Source organism: Cicer arietinum, chromosome 1 (assembly GCF_000331145.2).
Source record: "Cicer arietinum cultivar CDC Frontier isolate Library 1 chromosome 1, Cicar.CDCFrontier_v2.0, whole genome shotgun sequence".
NCBI classification, from domain to species: Eukaryota; Viridiplantae; Streptophyta; class Magnoliopsida; order Fabales; family Fabaceae; genus Cicer; species Cicer arietinum.
This window is the reverse complement of record NC_021160.2, coordinates 8,375,039-8,396,560: the sequence shown is the minus strand read 5'-3', so window position 1 is coordinate 8,396,560 and position 21,522 is coordinate 8,375,039. Positions and strand designations below refer to the sequence as shown.

General features: G+C 30.6%; 2 protein-coding genes across 2 annotated transcripts; both read right to left on the bottom strand.

Annotated features, from left to right (window-relative positions):
* Positions 1–5,017: 5,017 nt before the first annotated feature.
* On the bottom strand, positions 5,018–8,772 carry LOC101493348 (protein REGULATOR OF FATTY ACID COMPOSITION 3, chloroplastic). The gene is made up of 5 exons (XM_004486472.4): positions 8,452–8,772; positions 7,635–7,689; positions 7,477–7,533; positions 6,207–6,284; positions 5,018–5,597 (listed from the first exon to the last, which is right to left on the bottom strand). Exons 1-5 carry the CDS (start codon positions 8,728–8,730, stop codon positions 5,182–5,184), a joined length of 885 nt encoding a protein of 294 aa, XP_004486529.1. The 5' UTR covers positions 8,731–8,772; the 3' UTR covers positions 5,018–5,181.
* A 1,543-nt stretch (positions 8,773–10,315) lies between these two features.
* Positions 10,316–16,682, bottom strand: LOC101493668 (uncharacterized). Its single transcript, XM_004486473.4, has 10 exons — positions 16,432–16,682; positions 15,261–16,118; positions 14,347–14,476; positions 13,711–14,159; positions 13,277–13,357; positions 13,096–13,194; positions 12,447–12,605; positions 11,975–12,061; positions 11,747–11,818; positions 10,316–11,005 (listed from the first exon to the last, which is right to left on the bottom strand). The coding sequence occupies exons 2-10, from the start codon at positions 16,035–16,037 to the stop codon at positions 10,664–10,666; spliced, it is 2,196 nt and encodes a 731-aa protein (XP_004486530.1). The 5' UTR covers positions 16,038–16,118; positions 16,432–16,682; the 3' UTR covers positions 10,316–10,663.
* Positions 16,683–21,522: the final 4,840 nt, after the last annotated feature.

Here is a 21,522-nt window from a genome sequence, read left to right as displayed (position 1 = left end):
TGTTAACTTTATATTTATAAATATAAAGATGCTTATTATATTTTTGCTTTCTAGAATCATAGTCTACAAAAAAGTGACAATAGCAAGCAAATCAATTCTCAATAGATTTTATTAAGTAAGATCTTGCTATACGGCCATTTCCTCTATCAGGATAGAAGCCACCAGGGGCAGATTCATTACCACTTTCTTACACAATCCTCAATACTTCTTGTGGTGTTCTTGGATATGACAACGAATCTTTGTCACCAGCAAGGAAGTTTCCTAAGACTCTACCCTCAACACATTGTCCTATAGAGACCACAAGACTTTCATCTTTCAAACCATCATTTCCTAATTTATTCCAAAGTGTTGAAATGTGATTGGTGAACTCTGCAACACTCACTCCATAAGGTTTCACCACTATTGAACGTTGTTCATATAGCAATATTCGTATGACTGCATCTTGGCCCGATTCTACTCCCAAAAGGTCTGCAACAAGATATTACAATACTTCCAACATTAATATGATTAGCAAACTTAAGTAGGCAGTTATATGACAATTGTCCTTGTGATTGGCAATTGTCAATCTGACCTCTTATAAACCTGCTATAGTAGGTGAACCTCAACAAGTATATAAGTTGAGAATTCAGAATTGTAAACGAGTTTTAATAACAAAACACAATTCATCAATATTCATTATGGTATCATAGAGCTAGATTAAAATCACCTAGAAATTGAATGAAAAGAAGTTTCATCTATAACGCCAACAAATTAAATTGTTTATCATTGCTCACAATCTCACTAGTTTCGTCATTTATCCTTCCATTCCTCTTCAATTTGAAAGTGCATAAGATCATTGATTTGGATTTTTTAATCCAACTTATGCTTCTTGGCGTCAAAGCAATCAAATGCGCCTTTTGTGGGTTCAATCTACCTTATCTAGTGAAATTCTTGCTCGTTTTCTTGGTGTGTCTCGTGCGTTCAAACTTTGGGATAAAGTGTTTGCGTATTTTCAAAAACAAATGTGTGCCAAATAGCGTCACCTTCCTGTGGAATTACGTGCAATGACATTGGAGAGTTGCACCTTCAAGTAATATCTGCTCAACATTACGGTTTTGTTGTGTTTGTTGTTGTAAACAAGTTTGAACTAATGGGCATTGAAGAATTCAAGGCTCTTCTCCTTACTCATAAATTACACCTTGAAAAGTACAAGAAGAAAACCCAAGTTGGCACTACTTCATTGAATTTGACACGCGTTCTCCTATTTAGATTTGGACCAGACCTCAAGCTCCACAACGTCCTTCTCCTATTTTGCTTGCACAATCCAGTCCTTTGATTCACAATACTACACCTATTGCTTCTACTTCTTGGTTTTCAGAATCTAGCGCCTCATTTCATGCAACCAGTGATGCAAGAAACATTCAACAATTGACTCCGCTTGAATGTTATGATCAAATCTTCATTTAAAATGGCCAAGGTTTGCCCATTTGTTCCTCAGTTCTAGAATTTTTCTCTCTCCCACACAACCATACATACTTCTTTATCTTCATAATCTATTTCATGTCTCCTCAATAACTAAGAACCTAATATATGTCAATCAATTTGCCAAGGATAACTCTGTTTATTTTCAGTTTCATGGTAATGAATGCTTTATTAAATCTCAAGAAATTGATGTTAACCTTATGAGGGGTCGTGTTGGAATTGATGGTCTATATTAGTTTCTCAATCTTACTCTTAATGTCACTAAGTTTCCCATCTCCCAACCTTTACTATTTGTTAATATTGTATCCAATGGTAATATTGGTTCTGGTAATGACTTATCTGCTAGTTCTCAATATATTTGGCATTTACGCCTTGGACATCCTAATAGTCATACATTGAAATTAGTACTTGATCATTGTAAGATCTCATTTTCTAATAAAATTGTTTCCAATTTTTGTATTACTTTCTGCATGGGAATGGCACACAGATTACACTCACTCACTTCACACACCATTTACACTCATCCACTTGAATTAATCTTTAGTGATTTATGGGGATCCTCCCTTAATGCCTCCACCCTTGGCTATCACTATTACATTACCTTTGTTGATGCTTACTCTAGATTCACTTAGATCTATTTATTGAAATCCAAGTATGAAGCTTTTACCATTTTTAAACAATCCAACGTCATGGTTGAGTTACAACTTAGGCATTCGCTTAAGGCACTTCAAACTGGTTGGAGAGGTGAATTTCGCCTCTTCAACAAATACCCTAAAGATTTAGAGATTATTCATATACTTATATGTCCTCACACCCATCACCAAAATGGTGTCGTGGAAAGAAAACATCGATGCATTGTTGAGTTGGGTCTTTCTCTCCTAAGCCAAGCTTCTTTTCCATTAGCCTATTGAGACTATGCATTTCTCACTATTGTATATCTCATAAACAGGATCCCTACATCCTCCATTCACTTCAAAATACCATACACGGTTTGTTTAATCAAGAACCTGACTACAAATTCCTTGAAGTCTTTGGTTGTGTGTGTTTCTGATTGCTACGACCTTATAATGCTCACAAACTTGATTTTCATTCTCATGAGTGTTTATTCTTGGGATACTCTTCTTCTCATAAAGGCTATAGGTGTGTGTTCCCAATTGGTAGATTATACATTTCCAAGGATGTTTTGTTTAAAGAAACCAAATTTTCTTATCCCACCCTTTTTCCCAACACTAGTGTTTATTCTTCACCCTCCTCTAGTGTTACACTAGCCCCTTTCTTCACCTTTTTGCCTTCTCCATCCCTTCCAACAAGTTTCCCTAAAAAATTTGGCTCCTTAACATCAACTTCCTTCTCATCCCTTCCATCTGAACCCTCTCTTCAACATTCCACTTTTCATCACGCACCTTCCACATCCCACATAATTCCTTCTTCCCCCGCTAGATCTTCTGCCCCTAGCACTAGTTCTATCATTCTCTCACCATCTACCTCTTCTCGTACATCTTCATCTTCTAAATTTTCAGTCATATTCCACCTCATGCTCAACATTTTCTTACTAAACTTGTCAATGACCATCCCATGAAAACTCGTGTCAAATATGGTTTTGCGCGACTTTGAAAGCTACCTAATTTGCCTTATCGTAATTAGAAATAATATTCACATAGAGCTTATTTTTAAAGCAAATTTCCATAATAAATGTCGATTTACGAATGCATTGGTATGTCAATAATAAATGTCAATTTACAATGCATTTGTAAATTGATATTTATTATTGAAATTTGCTTTAAAAATAATATATACTCCCAATATGGACAAAAATAGGTTAAAAATGGATAAATTTAATTCAAATTTAAACTATATACATCTACTTTTTTTAACTCATTTATGTTTATATTATGAGATAGTGTAGACTATATAATAAAGATCACTTAATTTCTTAACATCAATATTGACTAAGATATAACATTTTATTTATCTTCCCTAGAAAAACGTTTAATTTCTCAATATAACTAAGCATGAATAAGCTACTCAATACATGCACAAAATTGTCGATTAAAAACTAGAGGAATGAGTCTTTAAGTACTAACTCAACTAGCAAATGTCGATATTGTTATATTGGATGTCTTATTTCGGATTCAAATTCGAGCCTCAAGTTGTGTAAATTAATTATAATAAAATTTATCATCTCTTATAAAATAAAATTTGAGGTATAAAATCAAGATTCAATAATGTAATTTGTGTAACTCTTCATAGATATAGATAGTTTAAGTTGGATCCATTATATCGCATCACATTAAAGAATTTATTTTTTCTCCAATCATATAGCTCTTAAGAACTTCAATGAACCCAAAAAAAACTTATTTACTTTATATTTAGGCAATATCTGTTCATTTTACATGATAAAAAAAACTATAACGTGAGTAAAAAAAAAAAAGAATCTATAATATGTGTCACAATTTAATTCACATATTAATATTTCATTTATATTTAATTTTTATTTCAACTTCAAATATTAGCTCAAACATTTGTGTATAATATTTTAAAATAATCACACAATTTAAACCACTTTTTATGAAAAAATAAATTGTAATATATATTTTTCTAACTTTATTTACATAAATGTTACTTCCCAATGAATTCAAATTCCAAAGAGTAATTTTCACATGAAAATCTTTCATTTATATGATTTTAGAAATAGTTAAAAAAAATCAAATATTTTGATAATTTATGATTATAATCAATTGACCATATAAAATTTATTTACAAATTACAATATATAAATTAAATACATTGTATGTTCTTTTTAAAATTGTTCTTATGTCATTTTCAAATTTTATATTGTTTTTTAAAGTTAAATTTTGTAGTGAAATAAAGGGGAAAACTTATTTTTCGTTTCTAGATTAAAGAAATAGTTAAATAGTTTTTAGCTCTTATAAAATTTTGAAATTTAGTCTTTAATCTCAATAAAAAAATCAAATTTTTTAGTCTCTACAAAATTATGGTACAAACTGTTTTACTCTTTGGTGGAATGAAACATGTTTCATCTTCTAAATTTTGGAATGATATTTTGCAAGCATTTTACAATACTATTAAAAGTTCATCCGCACAAATTAATTTTTTTTAACTTGAGATGAATTAAATATGAATCTTTTAAATGTCATATGTTCAAAATAAAAATCCTTAAAATATAGACTTAAAAATTGAATTTTGAGCTATGTATACAAAAAAAATCATTCAAAAATATATGTTGATTGCTCAAGCAATGACTAAAAAATGTGATTTTTTTTACATAAACTTAAAACGAAATTTTAAAATTTTATAGAGACCAAATATTTATTTAACCTTAAAGAAATTATAAAATATTTCTAAAATTTGTTATAATGATAATTGAAATCTTATACCTTTTCAAATATATACAACATATAGATTTAGTGGTCCAAATTTCAGCTTCCAAATATACCCTTAAAATTTCATTAACTCATTTGTCAACCCTAAACATGTCAATGATTTTGATTTAACACTTAAATTATTAAAGATAATAAATGGGTGAGTGGATTAATGAAGAGTAAGGGTTGTTTGAAATTTAATTTTTAATCTTCACATATATAAAACCATAACTTTTTGAACTGCTTTGTATTCCTATGAAAACAAAGGAACAAAAAATTCAAGGTAAAAGAAAACACCTACACCTACCTACATTATGAGTCCTCATTGTTATAATTTCTAGCTCTCTAACATTTCCAATTCATCTAGTTCATCATCCTCTACAATGAAAACTCCTTCATTACCCTCAAAATCATCATCATCATAGCCATCTTCCTCGCCTTCGTCTTCATCATCCCATTCATCATCAAATTCTTCATCGTCTTCTTCATCATCTACATTAGCATAAAAAGTATTGAACTCCAGAGGAGGAGGGCAATCTTCGGTGATTGCCTCGTCCCTCTTTATTAAAAGATGTCGAATAACTCTTTCATCTTTGTCCAACAAAGTCTTGAACTCGTTGATGTATTTGGCATCCAACTCGAAGTTCATCAAAATGTAGTGCGCATTATTTGCTTTCTTTATTTTGTAAGCCAGCCTTCTCATACCCCAATCACTGAATCTCCATACTCTGCCTTTCTTCTCAAGCAAAAAGTCTGCAAATGTTGGTGAAAAAAATCACAAAAATAACCAGCATAATCAGAAGCTACAAAGCATTGATATTGATACAGACACAAACACTGGACAAAAAATGAAAAAAGAATAATTGAATGAAATCATATATCGGTATCATGTTGGTGTCTGACACTGACACGTGTTGGAAACCGAATACACCATCAATCTGAAGTGTCGGTACTACATAAATGCATTTTCAAATACTTCCATATATACATTCTCTATTTTTATTTTATCGGTCAAAACGGAAATACGAAACATCAGAATTAAATGGGCCATAATACTAATGCAGTGAATGAATTAGGACAGAAGAATCAAACCCCCATGGTAATTCATAGGGCATTAGAGAATACTACTACCAGCTATGATACTTGTTAACTATGGACAAAGGAAGGCTAATCAACAAGAGTAAATTATGCAGATAAGAGATGCAAGAAATGCGGCATGAATGCTTCAGCCTTTTAGAAATATCTAGAAAATGGCATTAATGCCGGACAGAAATGGTAAACTATTGAACTCGTGATATTCGGAATCACGACAAGAGTATAAACAGTACAGACAAAAAATGTATGCAACAGGTGAAAGATTACCTTGAACTTTCTGATTGACAGCTGAAACCTCTTCTTCGTGCTTTTCATGAATTAAGTAAACAATCTCATAGTGGCGCACTGCACACGCAAGGAGAAGAGTATTGTGAGATAGAGAACTTTACTTGCTCCAATAGTATATAATTTCTATAATAGAAAACTATATGACATTGTAAAACGTTTTGAGTATACAGATACATTCATCAGAACATAAAGATATTGAACATGACAAGCTAACAAGAATTTTCTTTTTCTAATCTGTTTTAACTTTCAGCAATGAAAGCACTACAGATTCTTCAAGCCGGCAGGCAAAATGTATAAATCAAGTCTTTGAAGGGAATGGTTCATCACATTAATGCTATTAACCCCTTACACACACAAGAAAAGACAGCTATTTACAAATAAAATAATTAACGAAGATGAAATTAATTAAAAAGATAGACTTTAATTATAATATTCATGTGTTATACATGTTATATATAATTATATATATTACTTGGTTCGCAAAATAGCACTGATGTCAAAGTGCTGCAGTGGCTATATGATGGTGTAGTGGTAATTTCAACTTTAAGGAGACTCGAACAGGAGACCTTTGCTTGACCAAAATGGCGCGTAGCCACTGCAGCACTTTGACATCAGTGCTATTTTGCGATTGGTTGAAAAGGTAAAATATATGTTCTATCATTTAATGGCCTCAATAAAACTTGTGAAGCTCCGCCACTGCATATCCCTACAACAACTAGCATGCGCTTTATTGAGGTTATTTCCAAGCCTTGGTAGAGGTGTTTGTGAACAACACAGCAGAAACAGCTCATGCATCAGTCTCACACAAGCTTGGAAAGGAAAAATACAGGAGTCAATGCTGACAAGCCAGAAGTTGGGTGCACGGTTAAGAACATGTAAGTCGTTAGCCTTACTGATTCAGTACTGTCATCTAATAACAAGGAGTTGACCAGAAGTGAACGCTGTTGCACCAGTGAATTTGATGGAAAGATAGATTGAAGATTTTATTTTGGACAAGGTCTTTCAGGGCATGGAAAGAAGTAGGTTGGAATACCATGTAAAGACCGAATAGTTCAACTTCATCGCATTATTGTTATTTGATAATTTTTAACCATACTTATACAAGAGTTGACAGCATACAAACGGATAAAAGAATTACAAAATGAATATAATTATGAAAGAACATAGCTAAATTTCTATGAATGCGCAGTTACATTAGTGCGATAATTTCAGATCATCTCTAACATAAAAAAATAGAGACTCTACTTACATAATTCAACGTCCATGTCACTTTCCAGGTGAAGCTTAAGTGATTCATATTGTTCTCCTGTAAATTGACAAAAGAGATAAGCTCAGCACATTAATCCATAACCATTTTGCCTACCAAGAAACTAAGACAGATGGAATAACTGTACAATAACCACTCACTTTCATCAGCATCTTCAAACTCTGGAAGAAGCTTACCATCTTCCTCAATTGCTTTCTGAAAATTATAAGTTCAAAACCCAAATTGAATATCGACGAGAAAAATATATGTCATAAAGAATAAAAACACATTTAATTCAAAAACTAAATTCTGCATACAAGGGAGGCACCAACGATGCAGTAACTACGGTCATTCAAATACTTCTTCTCTAACAGTGAAACACTGACATTGACACAAACACATACACATAATGTTGAAGCAGATAATAATTTGAGAAAATGAAAGTAATTGAATAAAACCGCACATGTCAGTATTGTGTTCGTGTCAGGCACCGAACATGCCTAACACCACATAGGCCTTCAATCCAAAGTATCGACGCTACACAAAATCTCAAATATTAAATGCTAATAAGTCGTGTATTACAAAAGGGGAAAAATTTTCCATTTCCTTGCCCATAATAGTGAGGAATTCTCCATTCTAATCAAAATGGAACAAGATAAAATTTTGCAATAGGGAAAAAATGCATCCAGAAAACCTGAGTATATACTAAACGAATCTTCAAAAGGGTATCTTCTTCTTAAGCCAAAACCTATTAAAACTTGCAGAAAACTACACTAAAATGAGTACTGAACAAAAAACAAATGCGGGGTATGTATAAACCTTAGTACTAATACCATGCAAATTCTACCAATTAAGTGTAAACTGAATCAATCTTCAAAAGGATATCTTAAACTTAAAACAAAACCAATTAAAACTTCCAAAAAAGTACACTAAAATGAAAAGCAAAAAAAACAAAGGATAAGAGTAAAAAAAAACGACCTTTTTAAGAAGAACAGATTCAGGGAAGAACCCAGTGATTTCATCTGGTTTGGGAACAAAGCTGTGATTATCTTCTTTCTTCCGGGCATTCATAATAAATGAAAATGATTTTCTGGGCTTATTCTGAACAGAAAATTGCCCTGAAAATGAAGATGAAGAAGAAAAAAGGGACCCATTTGGGAAATGATTGAAATTGAATGTACCAGGGTTTCTTAACAACATCATAGTGGTTTTTGGAGGTTTAGGTAAGAGATAAGAACCCTTGAATAGTGCCTCCATAGCCGAAGCGAAAAACACAAGAAAATAAATCAAAAAAAGAATGGTTATTTATACGTGTGTGATAACACTGATAAATTAAACCACTCTTTCAAAAGTTACCAACTTTTTTTTTTAATTACTTTTTTTAGTTCTTGGAAGAGTGTATGACTCTGTCAAATCCTTAAAAATTACACATTTTCAATGGTTTATTCACAATTGATTTAGCTCAAATGCAAAACCTTTAGACCTTGTTTTACTAAAATAGATCTTCAACTAATTTCATCTTTAAATCAAAAATTCGATTATTAAGATCTTTCAAAATCGTCCAATTAGATGTTATTCAAATTACATGTAACCATTCTCTTAATCTCCTATTAAACAAATGTAAGCCATGTAGTTGTTGAATGTGATGTGATCAATCCCTCCTTGTGAAAACGCATAAGAAATATTCAACCAAGACAATATTGCACTCCATATTTTACCAAAAGAAACATAGTTAAAAAATAAATGGTGTAGCGACTCATTTACTCTGCACTAGGTTATTGAAATTTTTTAACTTTTACGTTAATTACTTGTTAAATCACACAATGATTAATAAAAAAGAATAAAAGTAAATATTAATGTGAGGAAAAAAATTACAAAAATGTGTCGTAATATTTATTGTATTGTGAAGTGAAACTTTTTTTTTTTAATACATCTATCAATATCTATACGAGTAGATGTGATATTTAACTAAAATAACAAATAAAGTCCTTAAAAATTAAATCCACGGTGAATAACATGACATGACCATAGCCATGGAGTATTTGTTTGCTTTGTAGAAATTAACAATGGGATCAAATTCTACACTTGAGGTGTTTATTGAAGAATGAGATATATGCTTAGTGAAAAAACGGAAATCAGTATAAAAAGAAAAAATTCTATTAATTTAGCTTTTTTGAAATGACAATCCTCCTTGTTACTCTACACCTTAAGTCTTCTAGCCTTATATGATAATTGTAATGCTATCCTTTACGTATATTTGCATGTTCTTGTGGATCTGGGAGTGGATGTTGGTGCCATTGGAACATTCTAGAAATCTTAAGCTGATACAAATCCTTAATTATTTCTTTTTAATAAGAATATTTTCATTCATCCAATGTGAAATCGACCAATGATACCTTCATAAGCAAGTGTGTTTATCCTACACCAACATACCTAATATAGAGGTGTAGCATACTACTTCACTTAATTTACTTGGAAATAATTAGTGCTATGAAGGTTATCAAATTTAAAGGAGGTGTGGCTTTTTAGGCATGTAATTTTGAGAGTTAACTTTGATTGATCCCTAAAAACAACCGTAGTTCCCCCTCTTCACGGGGTAACTAGAGTTACAAATTATTAAAAAGTTATTTTAGTATTCATTAATTTAAAGACTAATTTTTAGAATTTTTAAAAAAATAAAAGTGTTTGTTTAACATAATGAAAAACACTATTAAAAAATCATCTATCGAAAATGATTTTCCAAAAAATCTACTCAAACAACTTCACATTTAAAGCTGTTTTTGTATTTTTTTTTTTCATATTATTATTATTTTTTAAATTATGTAACAGACAAGAAAACTCCTAAAATTAATATTTGTAAAACATTCCTTGGTAGATAGATATCATGACCCATGCATGAAATTTACCAAGACCCATCTGCTAAAGATTGCACTTTGACTTAGAAAATCATAAGCAGAAGGATCATTGCCACAAGGCTGAATTTTGGAGCCTAAAGGTGATGAAAAAACAAAATTATGGGACAACAAAAAAAAATACTTGGGATTAGGAAAATAGGGCTATACAGTGAGCTCCAAACTCTATTTTGACGCATCAATAACAGATATCAACTCTGAAACTAATGCTTTTTCAAGCCTTCATAGTGCACAAGGCAACGTTACCATTATGTTTAACCATCATCTGTTTTAATTAATCACCATTTTTTCCCTTTTTTCTTTCTTTTGCTGCCGCTACCGACGCCACTGCCGGTGCCTGGATTTTTCGTTCCATTTCCGGATTTGGCGGATGGGCTCTCTGGGGCAGTGCCGCCATTGACATTGTCAAACACGCCTGATTGTACTGCATTCTGTAACCACTCGACAAATTCTTCCTCAGTCATAGGTTCTTCAAAATTAGGTGTTGGGATATTAGGGTTCGGCACTCGCCCGCCTCTTTGACTTGAAGAGCTGGTTCCTTTGCCAGAATTATTCTTGGACATTATACTGGTGTTCACATGAAAACTTGGCTTATGAGTATTTGCTGGACATCTCATACCCTGCAATAAATATGTTCGTGTTATAATGTCTACGGATATTTTAACCTCGAGATAATCTCAAAATACAAAGTGTTAATTGTGAATAATCAGGCAATCTATAAATAGAGATGCTGCATCTTTGGCGCATGGACATTAAAGAAATGAAGAATTGCTATTTCACATGACAATATAACATTACTGGAGTAAGTAATCTAGGGTTTGTTTGGGTTGGCATGCTTGAACATATCTACTGACATAAATACTTGTAAGACTATTTGGGAGAGCTTAGGGAAACAACTTATGACATATCCATAAGCTATTTTTAGCTTATTTTCATGATCTCTCTATCATAGCTTATGAAAACAACTTCACTTTATTTTCTTTTGTTATAGAAAAAGTGTATGCATAAGCACTTATATGATAGGTGCTTATGCCATAAGTGCTTATTCAAACAGAGCCCTAATGATCAAGGGCCCCAATAATCAAAGACCATAAGGAAGTCAATCACATAAAGCCTCTAATGCATGTAAAATAAAATAAAAACTTTAGTTAGTGTACAATCAGAACAAATCTATGCATTTAAAATATCTACAACATCGCATATAAGTTTTATTTTTTAAACATATGCTGGTATGTGAGTTCAAACATTGTTTTTAGCATATCAAAACATTTGCATGCAGACTCAGGTGTCAAAACACAAAAGTCATGCTTGAGCTGTTAAATGATTTAGGTCAAAAAATGGAAAGTGAAGAACTAAATTACCTGACAGATATACCATTCAGTGGCATTGTAAATTTTGCTATCCGCACACACGTAAGCAAAAGGAGCATCTACCTAAAGATAAAACAAATTTATTCAATTATCAATCGAACTTATATTCTGACTTAATATCTCATGCAACCAGGAATTGGCTCAAATAAAATTTAAAAGTTGAACTGCAGATTATAAGGATTTATCCAATGAGACTCAAAATGGTATATTGATCAATACCTTTTGCATTAAGCCAAAAAGAAATGGTTGAGAAGATTGTTCAACCCATCCATCACCATCCTTGGCTTGGTGAAAATCTTGGCAATCCTATAAAATGAAAAGAAAAAAAAAACTGTAAAACATTGGTTCCATGCCAGGTACAAAAGTGATTTCTATCTAAGGAAAGCATGCTGGCAGTGACAAAAACTCAGTGTTGTCATTCGCGGACAGAAGAAAATAAAGCTCTGCTATGCGACAGTGCTATAGCACCACTATAGCCGCTATTTGACAACACTTTGTACTAAATCGCGTATCGCAAAAAAATAACGGTTTGTTAAAATTCCGCTATGCTATGGCCCTATAGTCGCTATTTGACAAGAATCCACAGAATACAGGCAAACATCTTCAAAATATTAATGTGCATAGCCAACTGTCACTTAAGCATGCTATAGGCTTCATTGAGAGAGAAAAAACCAAAAGGTGAAGAAGAAACCTGGCACCATCTTGCCCGAGACTTTTGTTTCTTGGTGTGTATCCAGAGATGAAAGCCACCACATCTCTTGCAAGCTATTCGCCTTGAATCACCAAATGGGTCCTCACCATCTACATCTGGCTGCGCAAATCCAGAAGAAAAAAATCCATGCCTACTATTCTGGCAAAACAGTTCCATCCGAAGCTAAAGTTAGTCAACAGAATAATACATTAGAATATTTTTATAAGTACATATTTCAAGGTTCTCTAATGGTATCAAAAGTTCAGATAGCACGAGAATCTCTAAAGAGAAGAAAAAAATACATCTAGCTACACTGTCTAGATAAAGAAAAATATGCGCATGGCTACAAATCACATTTATATGTATGTACCTGCCAACGTTACGATTAAAACATTATTTATTGCAATTTCATTGTTCATGTATTCTAGTTTCTATGTTGTGTCACCACTTGCAATCTCAACTTCCTATGGATGAGATAGATATATCTTTTATGACCAGAGTAGAAATGATTCACTACTCCATTGTGATTCATGAACAATGGATACTCAAGAATATTATTCCTGACTAGAATGCATCGAATGTGATAAAATAGCACTTTTTTATATAGTTCCATGATACTAAAATAGCTAGAAGAAAGCAAAAACAATACCCTGCGGGGAGCATTATGAAATCTGTTAAATACACTAAGAAGCTCTTCTCTCCTTAGCTCATCATCATAAGCTTTTCGCTTCAAGGAATCCATTAGAATCTGGGAAATCATAATAACCATACAAGTCAGGGAAAGACTTCCTCTATTGATTTTAAGTGTGAGCAAAATATATAAAACTTACCTCATATGCATTTTGAAGTTTCTTAAAGGCTTCTACAGCCTTTTCATTACCCATATTTTTATCAGGATGTACCAACATTGCCTGAAAATCCATGAATACAGGTTGTTAATCAAGGAATGATAACACACTGCAGAAAGGATTGTTGTTAAGCTATAGAAGAAAATTCAACGTTCCTACGACCATCAAACAATATCCAACCATTAATACCATACTCCCTCTGTAACAAAATATAAACAAAATTATCCACTTACACAATTGGTAAGATACTTAGTTATTCACATGTATTCTTGTTATTCTCATTTACAAGTTCAACTTCATAACCTAAATTACCCCTCATCTCATTTAATTGCATTAGCATAGAAAAAAGTGGACAATTCATCTGAAAAAGTAGACATTAAATAAAGGAAATTTTTGCTATACTATCAGAGGATAACCTTCTTTCTATATTCCCGCTTCAGTACTGAAACATCTATATTTTGATAGCGCGTCAAGCCTAGTGCTGAATAGTGATCAGAGCTGTTCAACAATCGAACAACTTCATCTTCAGAAGTTACATCTGAATCAACCCCACTAGTCGAAGGGACTCCTGCATTACGATCTGCAGATGGTCCTGATCCATTTTCAAAGGAAGAAGCCGACGTTGGTTCATCACTTCCGAAACCTGGTTGACTGTGCATTCCAGATCTTTGTTCAAATGGATTGGATCCACTCTGTTGATCTATGTTTTTCTTGAGGAAGTATATCAAAACATCACTTGAGATGAAAGCTAAATTAAAAGCCAAGAACAAACGAAGCCACCCAACGTACAGCCAAGCAGAATAGACTGAATACACCGTGGTGACAAGTAGTGCCACACGTTCATGACGTAACAAAAATGCCAATCCTGAATTTTAAATTAAGTCAAAGGATCCGTAAGTTTGGCAAGAAAATACGTAAATCGACATATATGTATATTGAGCACATATCTATATCCCTGTATCATGTATGTATACCCAACTTCCCATAGAAAAAAATACAAATAAACAAGACCAGAAGATGTTCATAGAAACACAGATAAACAAACAAATCACCTCCAAGGATGATGAAAAAAGTTGTTGTCCAAAAGCTACCATAAAACCATAACATAACAACTCCAAGGATTGCGACTACTAAAGTTGCAAGCACGAACCCAACATAAAATCCAACCAAGGTAGCCAGGCCCTGATCAATTACAAAAACTAGTTCGTTAGCATAGGAAGAGGGAAAATTACAATATCCAATTTAAGAATAGAATAGAATGAACAGATGCACAAAGCACCGAAAAATAAGAGACGAGTTGGCGACACATAACCTAGAACTAAAACAATCAGGCTTGCTCAATCAATTCATTATTTATGGAGTTCAAATTCAAAAGTCAAATAGTTCCAATAAAACAGCAATACAAACAGATTTTTCTTATTTATACACTCGAAACATTTTGTGTAAAGGGTTATATAATTAGTTATGTATATTCCCAGCCACATCACATGAAAGTTTGTTAATTGGATAAAACTTTACCATTTATTTTTTTTTTCCCTTTTGCTGGAATATCACCTACTTATTTAACCAAAAATTGCCACAATCAGAACAAGTGTGTACAGGGACTGTATCCAATATGTGCAATCTTATGATACGGAAACAAAAATTGGCATAAATGCAATTATACGACAAATAAAAAACAGGTAAATAGGGATAAATTCTAAATCATACAGTTCAATGAAACAAATATTTATAGTGCCTTTTCCCTAGAGTAATTAAATGAAAAATTTGATGATTAATCAACAAAAATTACTATGGTGCAAATTTTGCGCTCACATAAGGGAAAAAATAAATAAATGTTTGCTTCAAAAACAACTATTTGAAGTAATTACAAAAAATCGTAAATTCTCCAATTATCAAGATTCTCTCAGCATATTGACTTGTAATATAACACAAAGCAATAACAACAACTGTTACCAGGGCTTACCAGGACAACCATAAACTTGAGCATCCCTATCATACTAACCACGGAGAATATGCTGCACCATATAACAGAGAAGAAGGACGTCGTACCCATTCGCACAAATGAATCCATACCCCGAAAGGCACAGTCCAACCAAAACAGTGATAATAGAAGGATTATGTTCCCAAAGTGCATGAGCCAAGTCAGAACAACAGGATACACCTGCTTAAATTTTGTTCTGAAATTTGCACAAGCTTCTAAAACGATGGTTCTAATAGATACAAATAATGGCTTCTGCTTGGTTAGCCACTCGTTAACTGCTGTAAAAATGGAAAATGCCAACAATCTTAATCTCCTAATAATCACATGATCAGCAAGCTCCGCATTTTCTATCATACTTCTCAACTGTAAACCTTCAAGTAAATGGTTCAATCTACTCTTCATACTCTGTTGAGCTTGATTACTTCTAGGCAAAGTCTGATTTACTTCTTGTGTTGGAACTTCAGCTTTCACACTACCATTCCCAAAGAACAATGATTCCTCAAGATCATGCTTAGCACTCATCCCTTGCTTATCTTTCCGAGAAAATTTCTCAGATTTTCGCTCACTGTTATCTTCATCACCAGCAGAACTAGTCTCACACACTTTCTGTGAAAGACCACGGTCGCCATTTGCAAGTTCCTCCCCCGGAAAAACCTTCGCTTGCCCTCCTTCATGACCTTTCATACCCGGAAGGACACCGCCAGAAACCCCTTTCCTGTGGTTCAATCCATTCTTCTGTTGATTACCCTTCCGAGCCATTTAGCTTTTAAACCTCGAATTACTACTTAAAAAATAAATTCCAAGTTATGCCTTTTCAAAACTCATCATCACCACTAACACCTGTTATCAGTATACAAGAAAACCAAAAATTAAATCATATAATTACCATGTCATAATCAAATACACACAAAAATCGGTAAAAAAATTGCACTGCAAGAAATTTACATTCAATAAGTCATTTAAGCAATAAGCCCTAAAATCACGGAATCCACATAAAAAACAACAAAAGTTTAAAATTATATACACCTAATGAAAAATTAAATAAAAAATTGGGGGTAATTGAAAATCAATACATAGAAATGAAACAATAGCAAAAGTAATTAGTGATCAAATATGATAAATTAATAGAAAAAAAGCACGAGATCATAGTTACCTTGAGTTACAATTCGCGATGATTGAAGAGAATAGAGCAAGTTAGAGAGAGCATCGAAAACCCTAATTTAAAAGCTTTTGGGTGAGTGAGAGAATGAGAGGAATGAAATTGAAGAATTGAGAGATGGAAGAGACGAAGGTGTGCAAAATTTGTACAGAAGACAGTTTTCTCTCTTGACCGAGACTGGCTATTGGTTAAAGCTATCAACCACTCACATGTTCTATACTCCTAAGGCTGTGTTTGGCATTTTTCATTTTTTTCATTTGTTTATACATAGTCTAGCCCTAACAAGTACCTCGGTTTTGGTCAAACTTTATTTATGATTTCATTGCGACCAAAAAGTGTAGTTAGTACTGCAAGTTAATAACTTTTTTCAAAGATAGTTTTTTCAATTTTTGGGTTAAATCATATAAATTCTATTAATGGGATTTTATTTTCTACTATTTTATTTGACTTATTTTTAATAAATAGTGTTATAAAGAATAGAGACTAAATGTTCATATTTTTAGGTTAGACTTATTTCGAATTTATTTATAGTTGTGTGTGAATTTATAGTAATATATTTTATATTTTTTACGGATAAAAAAACACAGTAATTTATAATTTTTTCCTCTTAAATTGTTTACTAAAAGACGGTATTCATTCATTCATATTAATAAAATATATCAATAAATAACAATATAAATTTAAAGTCGTTAAAACTAAAAATAATGAATATTTGAATATATTTAAGTTAATAGCATAAAATAAAAAATGTTTACAAATTTTCAAAATTAAAGAGTCAATATTCCTGTATTTGAATCTGTAATATTAACGACATCAAAATTATTAATTTAATAATAAATCAAAGTTAATATGCACGGAAAGAGAAGAAGATTTGATGAAACAAATGAAGTTGTTGGGGTGTTTGGGATTTGAAGATGGTAAAAAGAAGATGAAGTTGTTGGGTTTAATTTGAGATTTGAAGATGAAATTTCTTCTACTTTTATGGAATTATGGGCTTAATTTTTGAGTTGATGAAGATATTGATTAGAGGATGAAAAACACTTACCATTTTAATTTTTAAAGAAAAAATACACATGTGATTTTTTAAATTTATCCCAATTCATATTTAGATTCTTTAAATTTAATTGAATTTGTGGTTCTTTATGTTATGTTTTGTTTGCAATGAACTTAGTAGAAATTGAGCTAAATTAAAAAAAAATATATTAAATGGTGTTTTGCTAGAAATTTGAAGCAGGCATGATACATAACAAACCAAACAAATGATATTATGAAATCTGACAAAGAAAAATAAATAAAGTATAATTTTAGATAAATGATGTTCAAATTTGAATCTTATGAAAAAATTTAAATGAGTATAATTTTGAAGAAAAGATATGAGTGAATTATTTTTTATTATATTTTTATTTACACTAATTTATATAATTATGGAGAGTCTGCAAAAAGTGATTTGTAAAAATAACAATGAAAAGTTAATAAAGATACTCATAATTAAAATAAAATTGGTCTACCAAAAAATTGTTGAAAACAATAACAACTACTTATAGCAAAAAATTTACCACAATAATATAATCCAATGCCTGTTTTTGGTGAGTAAAAATAATTTCCTTTTTCTTTAAAAAGAAAATTGTTTTCTTTTAATATCAAATAAAATAAAATTTAATATTAATAATTTATTTTTAGTTCTATTATTGTTAAGGAGTCTGAGTGCAAAAACAACATTTTTGATTCTGTTTATTCGGTATGACACAAAAATGTGAATTTTAAATCACAATAATATATATATATATATATATATATATATATATATATATATATATATATATTTCACGTATTTTTTATATATAGAAAAACATAAATTGTTGCAAAAAGTAGTCTTATCCATCGCTTAAACCTTTCAATGATGGCAATATAACATTCAAAAGTATTGTTAAATGTGTATTCTCTTCAGGCTTACTATAGCTTCTTGTGTCCAATTTGGACAATGTGAGAGTGCTAGTTGCATCCATTGCACGTAACAGAACTAATGAACATTGAGTGTGTTGGTAGACTAGGGTAGTTTTGACTAAATCCTGGTCTTTTTAAGAAAGGAGGTCATTGTCCTATAGTTTCCTGGTTAATGTCCAAAGTTAGAGAGTGGTCATGCACAATTCTATGTAAAACACCAAAACATTGTGCCAAAGAAATTGAGAGAATTCTCAAAAACACTTTACTCACCAACATTTATTTGGAAGATTTTGATTTTCATGTATGTATTATGATTTATTTTAGAAAGATTTGTCAGATGACTTAATGGTTGTGTCTTTTGGTAAAAGTAGAGTGGATAGGGTTCAAATCCATGGAAATTAAATAAATAAAAAACTATTTGTGTGCTATTAATCAAAACAAGTATGAAAATATTAATTTTTTTTTTAATGTTTCTATGATATTAAACAAAACATGTAAAAAAAAAAGTAAAATCAAATAAGGTATGTTAAAAACAAATTGGAAATCTGTAGACAAACAACAAATTATTGTAACATTTACGATTGAATCAAGACAATTATTTTGTCGAGTTATCAACGTTAGTCATCTTTAACGGTTCATTTTGATCATTACATAATTTTTTTATGTCAAAATTTATTTAAGTTGTTTTTCTTTTTTTCTAATATTTTAGAGTAATTGAATAAATTTTATTTTGTAAAATATTATAGATCGATAAACTTAAAATAAATATTAGAGCTTTTAAAATATCTTGAAAGAGATTTGTGGTTATCCTATTGCATCCATCTAATTTTCAGAAATTTTCAGAAACTAGTGAGAATAAATTGAATCTAAAATTTAATGTAATACATATATTTTGAATTTTTTTTGTGTGCAATCTATTTCATGTTGAATTCAATTTGCACTTAGACGACCAATAATTAAACTAATGATCAAATTAACTTAAATATTCGATTTAAACCAACTAAATTAATTTGGTTTTGTGTATATTTAAGTCAAACTTAAACTAAACAAATTCAATATATATTAATTTAGATATCGATTTTCCAACTTCAAAAATGATCATTTGAGACCAACACCAAATTATTAAATTTGATTTGACACTACTAATTAGATGGTCTTAAAATTTATATTATGTTTATTTATTTTAATGACAGTTTTTTATTTCTCATTGAAGTTTGTGTACTAGGTCAAATAATATAAACAAATCTAGAACATTTGAAATATAAAAATAAAATTAAAAAAATCTAAAGTATTTGAAGAAAAATAAATATAAATAAAAATAAAAAATCATTTTTCGTAGAAATTTCTTAATTTTCTAAAATGTCAAACTTAGTTGGACCAAACTAGATTAATTTGTTGTTCACTAGTTTGATTTGGGTCATATTATGCACACACACAAAAATTGTAAAATTCGAACCAAATCAAGTAAATTAATTTTTTGTTGGCATGATTTCTTTTTTTATTTCTTTCAAATATCCAACCAAATTGATATATTAGACCTTGTCAGCTTTAAATTTTTTTGGCTGCAAGGATATGAGGAAATGAATATATAAAGTATCAACAACAAAAATTAGGCTCAAGATTTTTTACCCCAATTAGACAGCCTCTAAAATAAAGATATCAAAATCGTGTATTAATATGTAAATTTATAGGAATTTATGTATTTAAGTGCAAAAAACGAATTAATTTATTGGTAGATTTGAAAATTGATAATTTCATTTTGAAGATCGAATTGGCACAGATGAATTTGCGAATTTTCCATAAATCGAAGTGAATTTGAAGAATACATCAATTTTATCTTAATTTTAAAAGAGACATAATTTTTTAAAGTCAATTCAAAAAACCTTCTTATTTTCACTTTTCTCCAACACATTTCAAACTAAGTCTACTCTTCTCATACTCAAACAAACAATTATCTTCTTCTTGCTTAAAACTTATGCACGACCTCATCTTCACCATTACCATAAACAACCAACAAGTCACCAACGACCGACGAGTCTCGATCGATAGTATAATTTACTTAGTTTAATTTAATACTATTTTATGAGTATGCTATGATAATTTTGTATATTTTGTTTTATAATTAAATTAAAAGTTTGAATTATTGATAAATTTATAGTAGTATAAAAGCATATATGTCTTTTATATATTAAATTTAATAAGAGGTAAATTCAAAGAATGTACATATCAAATTCATATAGATAAAATAAATTTATTTAAAAACTCGAATTTAACGATCTTATCTTTTAGATATAGAATAGTGTCCCAACTTAAAAAATGTTACCGCATATACCACAATTATAACTCTTATCCCACAAATCTTTCAAGAACTCAAATTTGTTATGTGATTTTAAAAAAGAAAAATTGAAACACCATCCTATCTTCACTAAATTCAAATATGTTTAAGTTTTTTAAAAACTCGATTTACGTTTGCTGAACATAGATGTATTTAAAAAAATTCAAAATTAAAATTTTCAAAATATAATGTGATACAAAAAATTTAATCTTTAAATTTTCCAAAACATTTATTGAAATTTTTTTAAAAACTTTTTCGAAAGCTTTACCAATATGTTGTAGAAAATTTGATTTGAAGTTTGCCGGTTTGTTTTCTTTTGTATTTTCCTTTAGATAAAAAACACTCAATTTAAATTTATTGAATTATAAATGTGTTCCGATAAATTTAAATTTTAAATTTATCCAAAAGACAAATTTTCTAAAAATTTTAAAGTTCAATTTTTTAGAACATATCATTGTTCGGAAAATTCAACTAAATTTTCGTTGTTAATGCCGCCCTTACATACTAGTTCTCTTTTACTAACATTTATTAATTATAGTTGTAAATATGAGTTTAATTTTATATTCCAATGTAATATTCAAAATCACATATGCTGTTCTACTGTATAATTTAAAAGATTCGATTCATCCACATTATCATCAGTATAAATAATTTTTTTACTGTCAATTAATCATGATCATTAGATCATTTAAAATATGTCAATTAATCATGATCATTAGATCATTTAAAATAACTACTTTTAAAATCACATATATAATTGGTTATGTTGTATCGACAATATAAAAAAATTATACTGACAGAGTATA

Bases quoted from the DNA above. Each gene is read 5' to 3' on its own strand.
- LOC101493348 (XM_004486472.4), bottom strand. From the start codon at position 8,730: ATGGAGGCACTATTCAAGGGTTCTTATCTCTTACCTAAACCTCCAAAA. The intron at 7,534-7,634 runs GTGAGTGGTTAT...GTCAATTTACAG, and splicing joins GTTTGAAGATGCTGATGAAA to GAGAACAATATGAATCACTT. The intron at 6,285-7,476 runs GTAAGTAGAGTC...TTGCGTGTGCAG, and splicing joins TGACATGGACGTTGAATTAT to TGCGCCACTATGAGATTGTT.
- LOC101493668 (XM_004486473.4), bottom strand. From the start codon at position 16,037: ATGGCTCGGAAGGGTAATCAACAGAAGAATGGATTGAACCACAGGAAA. The intron at 13,358-13,710 runs GTTATCCTCTGA...ATGGATTTTCAG, and splicing joins AGCGGGAATATAGAAAGAAG to GCAATGTTGGTACATCCTGA. The intron at 11,819-11,974 runs GTATTGATCAAT...TTTTATCTTTAG, and splicing joins TTTTTGGCTTAATGCAAAAG to GTAGATGCTCCTTTTGCTTA.